Below are 22709 nucleotides of genomic sequence, written 5' to 3'. Positions count from 1 at the left end.
TATTGTGTTTCTGACATCCTACATCTCAGTTAATAAAGTGTTAATTTTTGTAACAAGTTATTACATCTATTTATCCTCAATCTTTGATTTGACGGAAGGAGGGCAGGAGTCTTATCCAAGTCCTGTCTTTAGTTATCAAATGTTTGTGCAATACATTATGCTGATCGTATTGGGAGGGTTTACATTAAGTTTGGTATGGGGAATGGGGTTCAGACAAGATACAGCTGGAATAAAATTGTAAGTGAAAATTGAAAACAAAGAATTAATGGAATGCAGAAGAAACAAAGATTAGAATTAAAAGAAACAGAGTTGGCAGGCTCAAGGGTATCTACATCAATGCAAGGAGTATGTAAAATAACATAGATAAATTGATAGAGCAAAAGTACATAGGAACAGGACTGGTCCATTCTGCACATTGAGCCCACTCTGCCATTCACAATCATCACTAATCAAACATTTCAATGCCTTTTACCCACACTATCCAATAATTCTTTAAACCATTAGTAATCAAGAATCTATCAATCTTGACTTTAAATATACTCATTCGGGGATAGAGAATTTGAAAGATTCACCGTCCTTTGAGTTAAAGAATGTTTCCTTATCCAAATTCTAAATGGAATCACCCTTATTTTCAAATTGTGCTCCTGATTCTAGATTCTCCAACCAGAGGAAACATCTTGCTTGTATCTATTCAGTCTATCTCTTTAAGTACTTTGCAGCTTTCAACTATATCACCTCTCTTTCTTTAAAAATCTAGAGAATACAGGCTCAGTCTATCCAATCTCTCTTCATAAGACAGTCTCCACATTGCAGAAACAAGTCTGGTGGATTTTCATTTAACTCCCTCTCTGGCAGTAATACCTTTTCCTCAAGTTCGATGTTTTTCTTAACTCCTTTCGTTAACCGTAGATGGTGGGTCCTCCCTTCAAGATGGTTCTTGGTAGCAGGAATATATTTATTCTGGATACTCTGAAATATTCCCTAAAATGTTTGCTACTACATCTTGATTAATCTGTTCCCCCAGTCTTTTATATCACTTCACTTCAGCTCGATCAATTTTCATGCCCTTATAGGTGCCAAGTTAAAAATCACACAACACCAGGTTATGGTCCAACAAGTTCAATTGGAAGTACTAGCTTTAGGAGCACTGCTCCCTCATCAGGTGGTTTGAGGAGCAGCACTCTGAAAGCTAGTGCTTCCAATTAAACCTGTTGGACTATAACCTGGTGTCTGTGCGATTTTTAACTTTGTGCACCCCAGTCCAACACCGGCATCTCCAAATCATGACTTATAGTTGCTGTTAGAGTCATAAAGGCCTTCAACATAGAAGAGGGTTCTTAAGCCATCGCATCTACACTGGTCAAAAACAACTATCTAACTATTCTAATCCCATTTTACAGCACTTGGCCATAGCCTTTGCGAGTATACATCTAAATACTTCTTAAATGGTATAAGGGTTGCTGCCTCTACCACCCTTACAGGCATCAGTTCCAGATTTCACCACCCACTGAGTGAAAAAAAATCCTTATATCCCCTTTAAACCCTCTACCCTTGACCTTAAGTCTATGCGCCAATCATCAAGCCCTCCATCAAGGGGGAAAAGTTCCTTCCTCTCTACCTTATCTATGTCCCTCATAATTTATACATATCAAACAAGTTTCCTCAGCTCCAAGGAAAGCAACCCTAGTCTATCCAATTTCTCTTCATAACTAAAACTCTCCAGTTCAGGCGATATTCTGACAAATCACCTTTGCACCCTCCACAGTGCAATCACATCTCTCCCATAATGTGGATTCCAGAACTGCACATAGTAATCCAGCTGTGGCCTTACTGACATTCTATACAGTCCCAGCATAACCTCCGTGCTCTTACATTCTCTGCCTTTTATTTAGGTATAAAATATTAGTTAGACCCAATCTTCCTTTTAAACTGACATAAAGTTCAATCATATCGTGTTAACTGCTACCTAGTAGCTTATAACATTAGCAGGCTGAAAACAGACAAGGGTGTTAGGAGGAAAAAGGTAAAAATAGGAAGAGAACCAATTTCAATAATTTGAGAAGGAATTTGGAACAGCTGGATTGGAAATGAAGGTAAGCCAAAAAAAGAGTAAATGTGCAGAGTTTACTGAATTATTTACTGAATGATTCCCAAATAAAGAAATGGCTAACAACAAGATATCACTTTTTTGCAAATGTTAGTTTAGTATGAATCAAAGCTAACGCAAATAGCACATGAAAAACAGGCAAGATGCTTCAAAGAAAAAGATAAATTTCACTTTAATACATTGATGCAACAACAGTTTATCTTAGAAGACTTTGCACCATTTCCTACCCAGGCCCTGCCTCACAAATGTTGACAATATGTAACGACAAACCTACACCTTCTGATGTTCTTTATTCTCATTGGTAAGCTCAAGAGAGTTCTATCTGGAACAGCTTTCATCTTTCAGTTTCATGGATGTGATTATCATCAGCAAAGCTCACTTCTATTATCTCTCTGGGGCCATCTAGGCCTGTTGGTGTAATTAGAAAAGCAAAGGGAGGGCATGAAAGAATACTGTCAAACAAAATCAATGTGAATCCTAATATGTTTTGTCAACACATGAAGAGTAAGAGAATAACTAAGAAAGAGTAGGACCCATAGAACACTAAGCAGGCAACTTAGATACAGAGGCAGAAAACGTTAGTGTGGTTCTTACTTAATACTTTCCATCAGTCTTTACAAAAGAGGGTAGTGCAAATATTGTAGTAAAGGAGGAAGTATGTGAAGTATTGGACACAATAATCACAGGGAATGGAGAAGTATGAATGGGATTAGCATCCCTGAAAGTGGATCAATCAACAGAATTGGTTTTCATCGTGTGCTGTTTTAAGCTGATGAGAGAAATGGCAGGTAGAGAGAGGGTCTTTTAGTTCTTGCTCACAAATCCAGTTTTCCTTGTCTCTACTCTGCAGCTCAAAAACATAATTTGAAATATAGTTCAGTGTGTTTTCCAAAATCTAGATCATTCTCCAAGCTGGTTATCTGGTAGATAACCTTTCATCTCCCAATATGTCAAATTCTCATACAAGTGTGAATTAAAACAGGAGATGCTTTTTTTTAAAAAAAATCACTGACCTAATTGCATGATTGTGGTGTCTTTAGATATAAATTGTCATTCCAATGCATACAACTTCATTTATTCCATATAAATCTCACAAAGTATGTTGTAAGCAGTAGCCATTTGATTTTCATGTTTTTTCAATCTTTAAAAACCATTTATTCCTCGAATGGTCTCAGGTTTAACAATCAGATCATTGAAGTTATAATTCATTATTTATTCCTATGGTAAGAAACTGTGGACAGCAGGAAGGTATCACTGAACTGATCAGGTGGGCAGAAAGTGGCAAATGGAAATCAGCCCAGAAAGTGTGAGGTAAATGCATTTGGATAGATTAACAAGGCAAAGGGACATAGAATTAATAGGAACATATTAAGAGGCATAGATGAAGTGAGGGACCCTGGAGTGAATATTGATAGGTAATTTTGAAGGTAACATGTTTCGTTGATAAGGTGGTTAAGAAGACATAAGGAATAGTTTCCTTTATTAGTTGAGGCACAAAAATATTGAAATATAGAAAATAAGAAGAGAAGTAGGCTACTCGACCAATCGTGTCTGCTCTGGTTCCTGCCTTCTCCCCATACCCTTTGATCCCTTTAGCCCTAACAACTGCAGAGGAATCTCGATTATCCAAAGGTTACAGGCAGGGAGTATTTCATTCAGTTAATCGAATTTCAGATAATTGAATACCAGATAACATAATTCAGGACCTTGCGATCTTGCCGGATAATCCAATATTCAGATAATCGAATGCCGGATAATCGAGGTTTCTCTGTAAATCAAACTCCTTCTTTTGGCCTCAAACACTTTGTGCAGCAAATAATTCCACAGGCTTACTACTCACTGGGTGAAGAAACCTCTCCTCAACTCAATCCTAAATGGTCGATACTGTACCATTAAACAGTGACCTCTGGTTTTGGACTCACCAGGCATTGTGTTTACTCTGTAGGATTCTCAATGAGAAGCCCCCTCTTTCTTCTAAACTCTTGTGAATATAGTCCTAACCAAAGCAGTCTCTCTTCAGATGTCAGCCCAGCCATTCCCAGGAATCATTCTGGTAAACCTTCATTGCATTTCCTTCCTCAGAACACCCTTCCTCAGATATGGAGACCAAAATTGCACACAATACTTTACGTGGCTTTTTTGAAATTGTACAAGTCATTATTTAGACCACAACTTGAGCACTGATAACAGTCCTGTTACTTCATTACAGAAAAGTTGTAATTGTAACCAAAGAAGCTACAGAATGTTGCCAGGCCTGGAAGAAACACAGTTATGGGGAGTGATCAGATAGTAAGGGACATTGGAGTGAATATTGATAGGGAATATTGAAGGTAACATGTTTGTAACAGATAGGCTGTGGTTGTACCCCTGCCCGGAAGGGCAGTAGAGGCATAAGCCCTCGATTCATTTAAAAGGTATCTGTATCCGCACCTTAAGTGGCATAACTTTACAGTGCTACTGAGTAAAAGCTGGAAAGTGGGATTAGGCTGGGTGACTCATTTTACAGCTGGTGCAAACACTATGGCTACTAGTCTCGCTCTGTGCTCTTTCAGGCAGTGAATTCCTGATCTCAGATCATCCTCTGGGAGAAAAAAAACTCCTCATCTCCACTCTAACCATTCCACTAATCACTTTAAACCTACACATTTAGCCACTGATCATTCTGTTTAGGTAAATTGGCCCTTCCATCCATTCTATTTAGACCCTTCTCAATTTTGTACATCTCAATTAAATATCTCCTCAGCTCAGTCTCTTCTGTTTCAAGGCAAACAGCTCCAGCCTGTCCAATCTTTCCTCACTGCTTCATTTTTACAGTTTTGACAACATCCTCAAATCTTCTCTTTAGCCTCTCCAGTACAATTATATCCTTTCTGTCATGAAGTGACCAGAACTGCACACTGCACTCAAGTTCTGGCCTAACTAATGATTGCTGTACTGTAAATCCTTTCTGATAATATCAGAGATTATTCTACCTTTATCATAATTTCCACTAACTGTCATTCTGAATAACATTGTTAGGATTATTTCCTTGGGCAGTGACAAAGTTGTATCAGTTTAGCAGCAATTTGCTGATCTATCAATAAGTCAATCCAAATGCCTCACTCTATTTGGTCAGGTTTAAATGTTATATCGAAGGTGTAACATTATGAAGAAAATAAGATTATAATTCTTATAAAATTTGTGGAAATATTAAGCAAAACTATGCTTCAAACACTGAGTACCCATACTTTAGAAAGGAGCCGACTGTAAGGTTATTTTGATACTGTGGTCTCTGGTATAAACAGATTGACATTTTTACAGGAGCTCAAATTCAAGTGTCTTGCAATGATTTTATAGATTTCTTAACAATCAGATCCTGAACTCAGTTTGCAAAAAGAGAACTCGTGAGTGATTCAGTTGCAGACACGGAGGTGGATGTGCTTTGCAAATAGCTCCTGACAGTGTGTCAATGGACTGATGTCACTCGGGGTCATTACTATTTTCACTGGGTGGAAGATGGGAACTCACTTACTTGCAATTAACTGTCCTTAAGCTCCTTGAACAGCTCATTTCTGGGTAGAGTGAGAAGGTAATGTTCAAAGCACAGATTGGTGAACGTAAACTGGCATATCTGTAAGGTGCAATTAAATTTTCTTGCCAGCAAGCATTATAATGTCAGAGAGAGTGCCGTAGCTTTCTGTGAGCTGTTTAGCCACTTGGCTGCACCATCAGGCTGCCAACCCTCTAAACTCATGCCTCCTCTATTCTGCAAACCAATCTCATGACCAGTCAGAACCATCGGCAGCTTTTGAGGTTCATACTTAAGAGTTGGTTCTGCCACCATTAAATGGGTGTAGAGCTTGCCTCCAATCCATTGGATAATCTGCATTTGAAGAAAGCATCACATCAGCAAAACAGAAACAGCACAATATTTGGGACCTGGCTCTAAACCCCATGTGCATGTGCATGCAAACTGTATTTATGTCCTTGAAAATGACCACCTTTAACACTGTTGGACCCTCACACTGCCTGAGAATTAAATGTAACTATGGAAAAATGTATTGAGTTGAATGGGTTCATGAATGGTGGTGCTGTCAAAATGCAATAAATACAGGTTAAATCATTTAATCATACCAATTTTAAACAGACAGAAATAAGTAATTATGTTACAGCATAAAATCATATTTCCTGAGATTAGTAATTGGTTTATTTAGTCACCTTTCATTGTGGCAGTTACTAAGAAAAATTATTTTTGTTAACTAATACATTAGCATTGCTTAACAATATAAGAGATCCAATTCTGCATCAACTATGCCAGCAGCAATTCAACATGATAGTTAAAACTTTAAAGAAAATCTTAAATTGTTTAAATCTGATCGTGCATCAGTTGATATGAATAGGCAGATGTAAAAAGGTCTCACGCTAATTCTGTATGCTTGAGTAAAAACAGATCAGAAGTATCATACTGCGAAAAGTAAACATGAGAATAGATTTGAATCAGTTATGAATGTGGTCTTGTAGTGTAACTGCAATATTAGTCAATCTAATTATATGGGTTATTTGTCTCTTGTTATATTATCAGACATAGTCACAGATCATTTACTGTAATTTCTTACAGGTGAAAGAACTGGGTGCTGTGGTTTACAATTGCAGTTGCCTTGCCAATGATTTCTCCAAAATCTTTGAAGCTTACTGGAGTCTTGCACTGCCAAATGCCACCATCCCTTCACCATGGCCAACTTTTTATTCAACAAATTTTAACAAAGACACACCTCTTGACGTGAAACTGAATGGAACTGCTGCAAAAATGTATTTTTCAGTAAGTTGTTGCAAATATTAAGTTTTCAAATAAATAAATAAATACAGTTAACACACAATACAAGCTGGAACATCCATGAAAATGATCTTTATCTCTATACCGCACTCCAAAACATTCAAAGATATATTTACCAGCTGCTGAGGCATGCTGGGGACTGGTCATCAAATTTCACTTGGCAATCTTTATAATTACTGCATGAAATGTATGCCTCTTCCTTTTAGTTTGTAGTTTGCGTAGCTCAAGTTTGTTTATCAGCTGATCAGCAGATTTCATATGGACCATGTAAATTCCGTAATGGAGATACCTGTACAAAAGTTTGTTACAAGATTAATCATTGTTTCTCTGCTGTTACATATGCCTGCTCCACCTCTTCCAGAGATGAAAGTTGGATACTTATGGAAGAAAATCTATTTTTAACAGATATTATTGTGAAACACCATTAGAAGAAAAGCTAAAATAATGAATTTGCATAGTATTTTGTTGCATGGTATTCACATTAGTGAGAGTATGAAAAAGAGAAGGAAAAGAAAGAATTGCCACTAGCTCTGATATTTCCCAGCCTGCTAGACTTCATGTTGGCTTATGGCCACATTCTCAACATAACAGGCTGTTTCTTGTAAGGGATTTGATCTGAATGAGTCCTCCTCTGTTTACATTCACTGGTGTTAAAAGGAGCTTTTCTTTTTGCAAATGGATGAGTCAAATCTCCTTCAAGTAGTACTTGCAATTATTCAAGGAGTGAAGCATCACAATTTATCCCTAACGTTACCTCAGTTGGAACAAGGATTGAACTCTGCACTCTCACCATTATTCTGAACCAAGTACTAGCCATTTAGCCAACTGAGTTCACCATGTGCTCCTTCCCTCTATTCCTGTTAGCATGTTAGGAGTTAGGACAGACTCAGGCTGTTGAGAAACAAGTGGCCATTCTGTGTCATTACAAATGTGTAATAAATGAAGCTTGCTTTGTGGAATCTCCTTTCTAAATTGGCAAGGCACAACTGGTTCAGCTTTACGTTATGTTAATAAAGAATATCTTGCCGTGATGCAGACATGCAGAGTAATGATTGCTTTCAGAGAGTTACGCATACAGTTTCGGTCAAATTTTCTGAAAAAAATAATTTGGGGGCTTGATGCTTTTGTTCTGGATTCAGAGCAGTGCTGTCTAGCCTTATCTTGGCTCTGTATGTCTAAGCGTTGAAAGCCATTAGTTCTGTCAGCTGCTACCTGTCAAGGAAACTGGAAATTTTCTCTCACATGACACTTGCCTTGGAACCAAAGGAAAAACTCTCAGATAAAGAAATAGAGTGAGATTGGGAAATGATATTGGGAGGAGGCCATTGTGGAGTATAAACATTGGTAGAAGCCTATAAGATGGGTTGAATGGTGTGTTTTATATCACATAATTTACATGACTTCATGTGTATTATAGACATCTCCTGAAAAGGTAATGCTGCACTCAACTCTCCTCAGTTTGAACCCTCCCAACCTTAATCAGTCACAAACTCATGTTGAAGAAATACACTTAAGCTCTGACTGCAAATGATTCTGGTCTGCCCCATTATTTGGGGAGTTTCTTTGCTTTATCTCTCCGTCCTTACCGTTTTTTATCATCCAATTCCTCCATCTGTGCTATCCTGTTTCCTTCTCCTTAGAGCTTCCTATTCCTGACTCAACATTGTCAAACATTTCCTTTTTACCCCTCCCACCTTTGTTCCCATTGGTCCCATTCTTTCTCCTTTACACCTGTCTTTTCTCCCTCTTCCCTTTCTCATTCCCTAACCCTTCACCCCCACTTCCTGCTCCCTTTTCCCACTCTTTATTCTCTTGTCCTCTTTCACTTTCTTTCTCATCCTTCCGTGCTCCCTTCCTCTTTCATGTCTCCTCCCTGCTCTCTTCCCAATAAGTTTGGAGCAGTATAGAGGAGCTTTACTAGGTATGTAAGTAATTCTGTATTACGAGTGATGCAACACTTTTCAATGGCTCTCAGTTGCATCAGTTCCTTGGAAGAGCTGCATTTAAAACAGAATCAGGGATAATATAGGGAGTGCAGTTTACATGGATGATCTAATCAAAAACCATTACGTTATACTGAGACCTTGATATTAAGCCATTTAATAGTCAGTCACTGTATTGGAATTGGATGGAGAAATGCAACTGAAATTGTTATTCTTTCTAGAGTTCACCTCCCAAGTTATGCCCAAAAGGTCGGACTACTGATCTTGATGCTATTCTCAGTGGTATCAATGCTGCGAAGCGGTTTCTGTATATTTCTGTCATGGAATATTTTCCAACATCACGTTTTCTACAACATGTACTGTAAGTAAAGTAGTTTACCAGTGCTCAATATTTATTTGTAAACCTAAAAAAATGGACATGACATTAAATCTCACTTTGCAATCTAGATATTGGCCACATATTGATGACTCATTGAGAAAAGCAGCTATTGAACGTCATGTTCGTGTTCAACTGTTGGTTGGTTACTGGAAACATACAGATAAATCCATGCTGGCTTATCTTCAATCACTTCAAGCTCTAAGAAACATCAGGAAAGTCCATTTTGATGTGGTGAATAATGCTTTATTTTTTACTAACAGTGTTAATAATTACTGAAAGCTTAATCATTTTCAACTAATGTTTTAATAAAGGCCAAATTATCTGTGGGGATAAACATGAATTTAAACTATTAACTCATTCCCTGAAGTAAATTAAGATGGAAACTGACACTGATGAAAATATTGAGAAAATTCTAATAAGGAATTTATTTACTTTAACTTTGTTCAAAAATATATTTCATTCCAACACTTAGGTTTTCCAAAATTTCTTACAAATACAAATTTATTTTTCAGGGGTTTCTTTTAATTGTGCAAAGCTTTGTTTTATTTATTTATTTGTGAGTTTACTTATTTTGTGCAGGAAGTGCATTTTCAAAATAAATAATGAATTGATTTCTTACATAATTCACAAATGTTATCCCTTTTTCAGAAACTATTCATTGTTCCTGTGGGAAAATTTAGCAATATTCCTTATGCAAGAGTGTGTCACACGAAATACTTTGTGACAGAAAATATTGCCTATATAGGTAAGGGCATTATCTTTAATTCAATGCTTCTATGTCCTAAAAAAATTAAAGAAATGAAGAAGAAACAAGCAAGGTAGAAAGATAGGAACCTTAGTTGAGTACTTGGATTTCCAAAACGCACTTCATGAGATACCGCACCAATGTTTACTGTATAAGAGTTCATGGTGTATGAGACAACATTGATTGGCAAAGAAGAAACAGAGAGTAGGGTTAAATAGGTCTTCCTTTCAGGGTGGCATATTGTAACCAGGGGAACACCACAGGGATCAATACTGGGCCCTCAACTATTTACAAACTATATTAATGATTTTGATGATTGGAATGAAATTACTGTAGCTATGTTTGCTGATAAGCAGCAAGCTGGGTAGGGAATTAAGTTGTCAAGATGAGGCAGAAAATTTTCAAAGAATAGAATAGAATAGCCTTTATTGCCACGTGCACTTGAATGAGTGCAGTGAAAGGTTTGTAATATCACCTCTTGGTGCTATCTTAAGCATAGGGTACCTATGTACAGATACTTTAAGCGTTATTACAGAATTGAAATAGTAAAAGAATGATTAGCATGGGAATACACGTTTAAAAATTCCAGAATGATAATCAAAAGCATCTTTAAGGTACTTAAGTTACAATTCATTTTCACTGAGTCTGTACCCACCAGACTTCAGAACATGAGGCCTCGCTGCCTCCATGCACTGGCCTCAGTCCTGGACTCACCTTCAGGACTTGTACCCCTGGCCAGCCCATGCTCACTCTGCTCCCGGCTCCAGGCCCTGGGCTCCTGGTTCTGGGCTCCGGCTGCGACTCAATTCCGGAACTCAGCTCACGCTCGGTCTGCTCCTGCTCCAAGCTCCGGCCACAACTCACTTCTGGGACTCAGCCCATGCTATATAAGGTTAAGGGATATAATTTTAATTGAATTTAGCAGTGTTTTGCCAGATGGTATATAAAGTGTGTAAATATGATCTTGTCCCCTCCGGCTATACTATTAAAAACACCATTTATAAACGTCACAAATGACAGTGACAGTGGCAAACTATCTTTCCTTATCCATTTCAACCTGTCTTCGGCCTTTAACATGGCTGACCACAACATTCTTCACCAAAGCTTCTTCCCTATTTCCTGAACTGAATGGACTGCACTTGACCAGTTCCAATCTTACCAATCTAATAGATGACAAAGACTTATCTCACACTGCCTTCTCTTCCCACAACCACGCTATTATATCCGGTGTCCCCTGAGAATCTACACAAAATGTTCCCACCTCCAATTTCTGTTTTTGTTTGCAGACTCCTCCAACCTGATAATGCTGTGGGATAGCTACATCCTCCATTATGGCCTCTTGAAAATCTCTGATTTTAATTTTGCCCGAGCCTTTAATAGCCTGGACATCAGACCCTGAAATTCCTTCTTCAAGCCTTCTGGGCTTTATTGGCAGAGGAATTGAGTTCCGGAGTCCTGAGGTCATGTTGCAGTTGTATAAGACTCTGGTGAGGCCTCATCTGGAGTATTGTGTGCAGTTTTGGTCGCCATACTATAGGAAGGATGTGGAAGCTTTAGAACGAGTGCAGAGGAGGTTTACCAGGATGTTGCCTGGAATGGTAGGAAAATCTTATGAGGAAAGGCTGAGGCACTTGGGGCTGTTCTCATTGGAGAAGAGAAGGTTTAGGGGAGATCTGATAGAAGTGTATAAGATGATTAGGGGTTTAGATAGGGTAGATACTAAGAACCTTTTACCGCTAATGGAGTCAGGTGTTACTAGGGGACATAGCTTTAAATTAAGGGGTGGTAGGTATAGGACAGATGTTAGGGGTAGATTCTTCACACAGCGGGTTGTGAGTTCATGGAATGCCCTGCCCGTATCAGTGGTGAACTCTCCTTCTTTATGGTCATTTAAGCGGGCATTGGATAGGCATTTGGAAGTTATTGGGCTAGTATAGGTTAGGTAGGATTCGTTCGGCGCAACATCGAGGGCCGAAGGGCCTGTACTGCGCTGTATCCTTCTATGTTCTATGTTCTATAAACCTTTCTCCCTTGATACATTAGACTTTAAGATCCCTTAAACCCAATCTCTTTGACCAAGGTGTTTTCATTTACCTGAGTATCTCTTTAGTTGAGTCAATGTACAATTTTGTTTGATAGTTCTCCTGCAAAGCACATTAGAACATTTTATTGACTTAATGGTGCTATATAAATATTAGCTGTTGGTAGCATGTACCCATTTTTCTGTGACATTCTTTGGAATAGTCTGAAGAATGTGAGTCGGCCAAATCAATCTGATGCCATTTTGATTATTTTTCTTTTTTTCTTCTTTGCTAATACTTGCAACTTGTTTTATCTTGGCAAGATATTTCAGATCATTGGGTTGAATATCACCTGAATTGGCTGTGTTAAAAACTCCCGCCCACCTTCCGAGGACCCCTTCACCTGTCTCCAACGCATCCTATCCAACTGGACACCCCATGCCAGTCTGTTACCCGCCCTCGACCTCTTTATTGCCAACTACTACCAGGACATTGACTACCTAACCTGTCCACCCCCCCTCCTCCACTCCAACCTTTCACCTTCACAACGCACAGTCCTCCACTCCCTCTGCTCCAATTGCAACTTCACCATCAAACAAGCGGACAAGGGGTATGCAGTGGTAATTTGGTGCACTGATGTCTACACCGCAGAAGCCAGGCGCCAACTTGAAGACACCTCCTCTTACTGCTCCCTCGACCACAACCTCACTTCCCATTACCATACCATCATCTCTCAAACCGTACACAACCTCATCATCTCAGGAGACCTCCCACCCACAGCTACCAAACTCATAGTTCGGGAACCCCACACCGCCCAGTTCTATCTCCTTCTGAAGATCCACAAGCCTGACTACCCTGGCTGACCTATCGTCTCAGCCTACTTCTACCCCACCGAATTCACCTCCACATACCTCAATACTATCCTATCCTCCAAACCCGCCCCCCTCCCCCCCGTGCCGGTCCAGGAACTCCCCACATACATTCAGGACACCACCCACGCACTCTACCTCATCCAAGACTTCTGTTTCCCCGGCCCCCAATGCCTCATCTTCACCATGGGCATCCAGTCCCTATACACCCACATCTGCCATGACCAGGGCCTCCAAGCCCTCCGTTTCTTCCTCTCCCACCAGTACCCTTCCACTGACATCCTTATTCATTTGGCTAAACTGGTTGTCACCCTCAATAATTTCTCCTTTGAATCTTCCCACTTGCTCCCGATGAAAGGAGTAGCCGTGGGCCCCAGCTATGCCTGTCTCTTTGCTGCCTATGTAGAACAGTCCATCTTTCACAGTTACACCCACACCATGCCCCCCCTTCTTTTCCTCCACTACATTAATAACTGCATCGGCACACCCTTGTGCTCCCCTGAGGAGGGTGAACAGTTCATCAACTTCACCAACACATTCCACCCGATCTTAAATTCACCTGGACCATCTCAGTTACCTCCCTCCCCTTTCCGAATCTCTCTACCTCCATCAATAGTGACCAACACAACACTGATATCTTCTACAAACTCACTGATTCCACAGCTACCTGGATTACACCTCCCCCTACCTTGCCTCCTGTACAAATGCTATCCCTTATTCCCAATTCCTCTGCCACATCTGTTCCCAGGAGGACCAGTTCAACCACAGAACACACCAGATGGCCCCTTCTTTAAAGACCACAATTTCCCCTCGCACGTGGTTGATGATTCCCCCCCCCCCCAGTGCATCTCATCTTCTTCCCACACCTCTGCCTTCCAACCGCAACAAGGACAGAACACTCCTGGTCCTCACCTTCCACCCCACCAACTTCCGTGTATATCGTATCATCCTCCGCCATGTCCATCACCTACAAACGGACCCCACCACCAGAGATATATTTCCCACTCCACTCCTATCCACTTTCCATAAAGACCGTTCCCTCCGCAGCTGCCTCGTCAGGTCTGCATCCCTTAACAACCCACCCCCCTCCTTCCCGGGACCTTCCTCTGTCACCACAGGATTTGCAAAACCTGCGCTAACACCTCCCCTCTCACCTCTGTCCAAGGAGATTTCCACATCCATCAGAGATTTACCTGTACTTCCACACATATTATTTACTGTATCCGTTGTCTCCTCTACATTGGGGATATAGGACGCCTTCTAGCAGAGCACTCATGAGAATGTCTCTGGGTCACCTGCACCAACCAACCCCACTGTCCTGTGGCCGAACACTTCAACTCCCCTCCCACTCTGCCAAGGACATGTAGGTCCTAGGCCGCCTCCATCACCACTCCCTAACCACCCGATGCCTGGAGGAAGACCTTCTGCCTCGAGACCCTCCAACCCCATGTGGATTTCACCAGTTTGCTCATTTCCCCTCCCCTCACCTTATCCTAGTTTCAACCTTCCAACTCAGCACCACCCTCATGACCGATCCCACCTGTCAATCTTCTTCCCACCTATCTGTTCCACCCTCCCCTCCGATCTGTCAATTTTACTCCCACCTCCATCCATCTATTGCACTCCCAGCTACCTTCTCCCCTTCACCACCCCCCTTGCATTTAACTCTCCATCCCCAAAGCTCCCAGCCTCATTCCTGATGAAGGGCTTTTGCTTGAAACGTCAATTTTCCTGCTTCTCGGATGCTGCCTGACCTGCTGTGCTTTTCCAGCACCACACTCTCAACTGTGTCAACTTTAGTACATTTCAAGAACAGTTTCTCTCCACATGCCAAAATGAAGTTTCTAGTATTATTCTCCAAAACTGATCTGATTGCCTACGCACCAAGTCTCTATGGTGCCCCACCTCTAATACCTACCCTTCTTTTCTAGAGGTGGAAGTACTCCCTGCAGCTGGGATTCCTGGTGCTAGCACTTAATTTAAAATGCAGCTGTGCACAAGTCAAGCTCTGCCAGTCCAGAGTTGCCCTGCCCTGTTTGTTCATCTGAAGACCTACCTAGAGATAGAGGGCAGAGGCAAGGTGGCACCTGTCCAGACTCTAACCTGAGAGGACCTGGACTCTAGTAGTACTCTGAATGCTAGCCATCTGAGATATTTCTTCCTCCACTTACCACAGAGATATGCAGGGTGGCATAGTGGCTCAGTCGTTAGCACTGCTGCCTGACAGTACCAGGGACCTGGGTTCAATTCCAGCCTCAGACAACTGTGTGGAGTTTGCACATTCTCGTGGGTCTGTGTGAGTTTGCTCTGGTTTCCTCCCACAATCTAAAGATGTGCAGGTCAGGTGAATTGGCCATGCTACATTGCCCATAGTGTTCATGGATATGTGGGTTAGGAGTATTAGTCAGGGGTAAAATATAGGATAATAGGGTAGGGGAATGAGTCCGGATGGGTTACTCTTCGGAGGATTAGTGTTGACTTGTTCGGCCAAAGGGCCTGTCTCCACACCGTAGGGATTCTATGATGCAAGGCAGTGATGTCTCACCAGCAAACATCCCGACCCTAATCTAACTGAAAAGGGGGAAAGCACAGCAATAGACAATGATTCTTACGAAGTGACAGAGGTCTTGGCATCACCGCATGAACAATCACAGTCCTGTCCTGCTAAGGCAAAGATCATCTTCCTGAAGGGGCTGAGGAGACAAATGTTATATAACCCACCACTCGTCTTCACTCTTCCTGCTCTGTTCTGGGCTGTTTGTTGCTAAATTTAAACAAATGGAGAGATTGAGAGAGAAGGCCTGCTGTTCAGCCATTAGTTTGATACAGGTGGTAGAATAGAGGTGTCCTGAGTGAGTAAGTGAACAACACAGAGGGTTAATGGTGAGGGAATCTTGTGGATTCTAGTAAGTGAGGGAAGATGGTGTAGGCAACAGTGAGAGTGGTAGAGCATGAGTGTGTGTGAGAGAAGTGATAGAGTAGGTGTGAGGCAGCAAAGAGAGGATGGTTACACCTACTCTGGTGGAGAAGAGAAGGTCATTAGCTTTCCTCCAATGTTGCTGGGTATCCTTCAGAACAGCTGAGATGGCACTGACCTGGGTGGCAACCTCGGACCAGGCTGTCAGGATCTCATTTTGTGCACTCCTCTGCAGGTCCTGAGGGAGGAGGATATTCCCTCCTCTGTAAAACCTCATCCATCAAGACCTCCAAATCTCTGTCTGCAAAGCAGGGTGAAAATGTGCCCAGGTCCACGGGAGTTGCCATGAACTATGCAGGTCTGACAGTACTTCACTTTGGCACATGGATTGAAGCTGGGGATTCCTGGATATCCTGAAATATCCTGGCAGTTGAAAGTATCTCCAGCTACAGTGAGTTGGAGAAACAGTCTAGCACACTGAATGAGAGGAGCACCATAGGGTGAGGTAGATAGTTACTGAAGCAAGTTTACAATGATAGCATGAGAAAGCCTATGGCCCTCATGGAGAGAAACCCTTCATGAAACCCAATCAAATACATGCTTTGCCAAAATATGGGAAGATTCAACCCACAGTCTTTAAAACCTGTGCTTTGTGGAATTGAGAGCAGAATATTACGATCTGCATCATTGGGTTTGTGGGTGGAATGGAGCACATGAAATTCCTAGGATGATCTTTTCTCTGGTCCATGACGTGTCCTTAATTTATGGGGGGGGGGGCATGCAATGCCTATGATCTTCAGTTGAGGACATTAATGGCGTACTCAAAGCCATCTAGGGGCCGCTTTTGCCCAAGCCTAGTTTTAAGGCTGGTGGGAGGAGGTCAGGGAAAGGGTGTAGGAAGAAAGGCACACACAGTATGTCAGTCACTTCAGTCCTCAGGTGGTAAAATGGGGGAGACTCACTCATATCTTTCCCACATTACACCCCTCTCCCCACATCTTCCCATCCCCACAGTGTTTCCTATCCTCAGGCATCTCCATCAAGACCCCCAACTAAGGTTGCTTCCCCACCTCCCAGGGCCACCAAGCCCGTTGTTGTTGTGAAAGCACCCAGCAGCTACCTCTGGCCAGGCTGTGGGACTGGAAGCTTGGGACCTTGTGTCATACCATCAGTGGTCACCAGATTGGTCAACAGCTTTATGCGGCAGGATTTCGTTCTGAGTGAGGGGCAGAAGTATCAGGTTCAGTCAGTCAGAACTCCTCAGAGTGCTAAGTGACAGTAGAGGAGCTGCAGTTGGCAGTGTTTTAACCCTGACTCTCCTAGTGGCAAGGTGAGAACTTCCAACACCCATTCATATGTGCCCCAATGTTAAAGTAGCTGTTGTTAGTACAGAACTGCATTTTTATTGTTCAAATTTGTCTAATGTCATCTCCCTGATCCATGATCATTTTAATGTTCATATAGAGTCATAGAGTCATAGAGATGTACAGCATGGAAACAGACCCTTCGGTCCAACCCGTCCATGATGACCAGATATCCGAACCCAATCTAGTCCCACCTGCCAGCACCTGGTCCATACCCCTCCAAACCCTCCCTATTCATATACCCATCCAAATGCCTCTTAAATGTTGCAATTCCAGCCTCCACCACTTCCTCTGGTAGCTCATTCCATACACATATCACCCTCTGTGTGAAACCTTTGCCCCTTAGGTCTCTTTTATATCTTTCCCCTCTATAAGGTCACCCTTCAGCCTCCAACGCTCCAGAGAAAACAGCCCCAGCCTGTTCAGCCTCTCCCTATAGATCAAATCCACCAACCCTGGCAACATGGTTGTAAATCTTTTCTGAACCCTTTCAAGTTTCACAACATCTTTCCAATAGGAAGGAGACCAGAATTGCATGCAATATTACAACAGTGGCTTAACCAATGTCCTGTACAGCCACAACTTGACCTCCCAACTTGTGTACTCAATAGCCTGACCAAACATCTTCTTCACTATCCTATCCACCTACGACTTCACTTTCAAGGAGCTATGAACCTGCACTCCAAGGTCTCTTTGTTCAGCAACACTCCCTAGGATCTTACCATTAAGTGTATAAGTCCTGCTAAGATTTGCTTTCCCAATATACAGCACCTCGCATTTATCTGAATTAAACTCCATCTGCCACTTCTCAGTCCATTGGCCTATCTGGTCCAGATCCTGTTGTAATCTGAGGTAACCCTCTTTGCTGTCCACTACACCTCCAATTTTAGTGTCATCTGCAAACTTACTAACTGTACTTCTTATGCTCACATCCAAATCATTTATGTAAATGACAAAAAGTAGAGGACCCAGCACCGATCCTTGTGGCACTCCACTGGTCACAGGTCTCCAGTCTGAAAAACAACCCTCCACCACCACCCTCTGTCTTCTACCTTTGACCTAGTTCTGTATCCAAATGGCCAGTTCTCCCTGTATTCTGTGAGATCTAACCTTGCTAATCAGTCTCCCATGAGGAACCTTGTTGAACGCCTTACTGAGCTCCATATAGATCACATCTACTGCACTGCCCTCATCAATCCTCTTTGTTACTTCTTCAAAAAACTCAATCAAGTTTGTGAGACATGATTTCCCATACACAAAGTCACGTTGACTATCCCTAATCAGTCCTTGTCTTTCCAAATACATGTATGTCCTGTCTCTCAGAATTCCCTCCAACAACTTGCCCACCAACAATGTCAGGCTCACTGGTCTATTGTTCTCTGGCTTGTCCTTATCATCCTTTTTTAACAGTGGCACCATGTTTGCCAACCTCCGGCATTTCACCTGTGACTATCGATGATACAAATATCTCAGCAAGAGGCCCAGCAATCACTCCCTAGCTTCCCACAGAGTTCTAGGTTACACCTGATCAGGTCCTGGAGATTTATCCACCTTTATGCATTTCAAGACATCCAGCACTTCTTCCTCTGTAATGTGGACATTTTGCAAGGTGTCACCATCTATTTCCGACAGTTGATATCTACCATATCCTTTTCCGCAGTAAATACTGATGCATAATACTCGTTTAGTATCTCCCCATTTTCTGCAGCTCCACACAAAGGCTGCCTTGCTGATCTTTGAGGGGCCCTATTCTCTCCCTAGTTTTCCATTTGTCCTTAATGCATTTGTATAAACCCTTTGGATTCTCCTTAATTCTATTTGCCAAAGTTATCTCATGTCTACTTTTTGCCCTCCTGATTTCCCTCTTAAGTATACTCCTACTTTCTTTATACTCTTCCAAGGATTCACTCAATCTATCCTGTCTGTACCTGACATATGCATCCTTCCTTTTCCTAACCAAACCCTCAATTTCTTTAGTCATCTAGCATTCCCTATATCTACCAGCCTTTCCTTTCACCCGAACAGGAATATACTTTCTCTGGATTCTCAGTATTTCATATCTGAAGGTTTCCCATTTTCCAGACGTCCCTTTACCTGTGAACATCTGCCTCCAATCAGCTTTTGAAAGTTCTTGCCTAATACTGTCAAAATTGGCCTTCCACCAATTTAGAACTTCAACTTTTAGATCTGGTCTATTCTTTTCCATCACTGTTTTAAAACTAATAGAATTATGGTCGCTGGCCCCAAAGTGCTCCCCCACTCTCATCTCAGTCACCTGCCCTGCCTTATTTCCCAAGAGTAGGTCAAGTTTTGCACCTTCTCTAGTAGGTACATCCACATAGTGAATCAGAAAATTGTCTTGTACATGCTTAACAAATTCCTCTCCTTCTAAACCCTTAAAACTATGGCAGTCCCAGTCTATATTTGGAAAGTTAAAATCCCCTACCATAACCATCCTATTACTCTTAAAAATAACTGAGATCTCCTTACAAGTTTGTTTCTCAATTTCCCTCTGACTATTAGGAGGTCTATAATACAATAAGGTGATCATCCCTTTCTTATTTCTCAGTTCCACCCAAATAACTTCCCTGGACGTATTTCCAAGAATATCCTCCCTCAGTACAGCTGTATTGCTATCCTTTCTCAAAAATGTCACTCCCCCCTCCTCTCTTGCCTCCCTTTCTAACCTTCCTGTAGCATTTGTATCCTGGAACATTACTTTTAATCTATCATGCCCACAGCCAGCCCTGTCTCTCCCAATTTTTTTTTCTTTTTGTATCCACAACTGAATTTTTTTTCCCATCACCAAATCACCCATCCTTTTTTTCACCTTCTCACCACCACCAATTGGGTAACTTACATGCAAAACCCATTCAAGGCAATGCAGGCCAACAAAGATGAAGGAGAGTTAGGGAAAGGGGGAGAGGGTGCCAGGGGGATCCCAATTCTTTTTGATTTTCTAATCTACCTGTTCAATGATGTGATTACACACCTCTGCAACAATTGGGACTTGAACCTGGACCTCCTGGCTCAGAGGGTAGGACACTACCACAGCACCACAAGAGCACCTTTCCAGCCAATGTTTCTAATTGAACTATCCAGAAGTGCTGTTGCCCACCTCTGGAACAGGGTGGGATTTGAACCTGGATCTTCTGAACCAGAGGCAGGGACACAACTACTGGGCAACAAGAACCTTCCCACCCATTTTTATTAAAATCATATAGATTTTGTACCAGGCCCTCCGGTGCTGTTTTATGGCGAATGTAGATATTTTTTAATCAATGTGTTCTGACACATCCCTGGAGAAGGTAGGAATTGAACCCAGGCTTCCCAGTTCAAATTTAGGGACACTACCACAGTGCCACAAGTATCCCCTCCCATTCACTTTTTTTGCACAACTGAGTGACTTTCCCACCACCAAAATCACTGTGTTTTGTTTTGCATTTTTTAAAACTACTAGCCACCACCAGTAAAAATCCCACCCACTCTTTTGTAAACTATTTTCTAATCAACCTGTTCAGTGATGCAAAGCATTTTGCCTGACCAGTCGATTGAAAATGATTGAAAATGAAACATGAGCATAGATGAGCTTAATTGTCAGTCAAGGCGGAGGTTTGAAATTCGATTCTTTTTTGTGAAATTGTGAAATTTTCAGTCATTCATTTCACTGCCATTACATGGTTGGAAACATAGAAATTTTCAGCTTACAAAACAGATTCTACAACTCATTGCTTTCATATTTGTAAGTGTGCATTTACCAGTTCTGGACAGTTCTGGGTTTCTTCAAATGTAAATACCATTTTAAATTATTAAATAATTCTTCTTGGCTTCCAGGTACTTCGAATTGGTCTTATGATTACTTCAATTCTACAACAGGAGTGGGTCTGCTCGTTAATCAGACTTCAGGAGAAGCTGATACAGCTCACCATCAGCTAAAGAATCTGTTTCAAAGAGATTGGAATTCCAACTATTCTGTCACCTTGGATGATTTGAAAGATTATTCTGATTTTTCATTTAAAATGAATGGACTAAAATGATGCCTTTAGGGAACCTTAATCTCACATTCACACTTATAACTGCATCTGGAAGGATTTTGTCAAAAGTTAAATAAGGAAAGCAGATTAAAGTAAGCCACTATATTATTGAAAGTGAGCTATCACTGGCAGGTATATTTTGAAATAACTTCTAGCACTATGCTTAAAGATAGACTGTGCTGTTAATGTAATTTTGAATTTCGGTTGGTACAAACATCGTGAATTAAGATTAATTACTTGAATTATTGCATTTCTTTATGTTCTCACTGATGGGACGTTGTGAGTGAAACAATGAGTCAGACAACCCAAGGTTATTGAAACAAAAACAGAAAGTGTGCAGAAATTCAGCACATCTGGCAGCATCTGAAAATTAGTTAACATTTCTCTGTTTATCGATGCTGCCAGACCTGCTGAGTTTCTCAAGAATTTATGTTTTTGTTTCAGAACTCCAACGACTACAGTTCTTTATATTATTCTTACACCAGCTATAATGTTGCAGCAAATCAATCCCCATTTCATTGTGAAGCTTGAAAATGTTATATAAACAGAAACTAACACTCCTAGCCTTAGATCAACAACCCAGACCTTCAATCCCCAGCAACTATATTTGAAACCTTGACTGAATGTCATCCTCAGCAGTTCAAGTTCAGGAAAATACATGGGGAGAACCTGAAACATTATAATGTCGTAAAATAGTGATCTGATCATCTGGCTAAGCTCCTTCGCTGCTGTTAACAGGATAATCATGAATACTGTGTTTGGCCCAATTAAGTGTCAAGTAATTTTCCTTCACTATTGATCATCACTTGACACAGTCCATATCTCTGGTGAATGCATTCTGCACTTTGTATTGGCAGAATGTGAGTTGACTAAATTTGTTGTTTCTAGCAGTTCCACTGTAAAATGCACCAAATTCGGGTTAGATCCATCAGTATGGATCAACTCTCCAAATTCTATGAAGTCAAGGCTGATTCATTCTCAGTTTATCCAGTGCGGTGTGAATGAAAAGAATGTGTCCAGTATAATCTTTTCCAATGCAACGATCCACCCAGTAAACTCATATTCAATTATCTTGGTTTTTTTTTAGGAAAAGCAAAATTATTTCTAGTTTGAAGTGATACCAATCTTCATAAGGTTGGTGATACAGAACAGCAGCCTAATCACTAGTAAAGCCCTCTATTTAATGAATCGTGTAAGCTATGTGATTTGTAATTTTTTAAAAGGTTGATCATAAGCACAATCATATCAACTAATGACATCAGTAGTCCGACCTTCACTATCCCTGATAGAAAAACTGGTCAATCATTTCATTTACTGTTTATGTGGGGCCTTTGTGTGCAAAGTTAGCTAACCTATTTACTTACATAATAATAATGGTAATTCTAACATAATTGCTGACATTTAAGATGTCCTAAGAAAAGGATATGGCTCTGTATAAATGCAAGTTATTCCCTTCTCTAAGATATGTAAGTTTTGTAAGTTTGGGGAAATTCAATATATTGCAATAAACAACATAT

General features: G+C 41.1%; 1 protein-coding gene across 1 annotated transcript in view; it reads left to right on the top strand.

The window, feature by feature from the left end:
• Positions 1-21284, top strand: part of LOC132817927 (5'-3' exonuclease PLD3-like) — a 64328-nt gene extending 43044 nt beyond the window's left edge. The window contains exons 7-11 of the mRNA XM_060828469.1: positions 6705-6905; positions 9085-9224; positions 9311-9473; positions 9891-9987; positions 20993-21284. Of these exons, the coding sequence (XP_060684452.1) occupies positions 6705-6905; positions 9085-9224; positions 9311-9473; positions 9891-9987; positions 20993-21195 (804 nt within the window). The 3' untranslated portion in view covers positions 21196-21284. The remainder of the gene's footprint in view (positions 1-6704; positions 6906-9084; positions 9225-9310; positions 9474-9890; positions 9988-20992) is intronic.
• The last annotated feature ends 1425 nt before the right edge of the window (positions 21285-22709 follow it).

This window comes from Hemiscyllium ocellatum, chromosome 8 (genome assembly GCF_020745735.1).
Source record: "Hemiscyllium ocellatum isolate sHemOce1 chromosome 8, sHemOce1.pat.X.cur, whole genome shotgun sequence".
Lineage (NCBI taxonomy): Eukaryota > Metazoa > Chordata > Chondrichthyes > Orectolobiformes > Hemiscylliidae > Hemiscyllium > Hemiscyllium ocellatum.
This window is presented reverse-complemented; position numbering and strand designations above follow the sequence as displayed.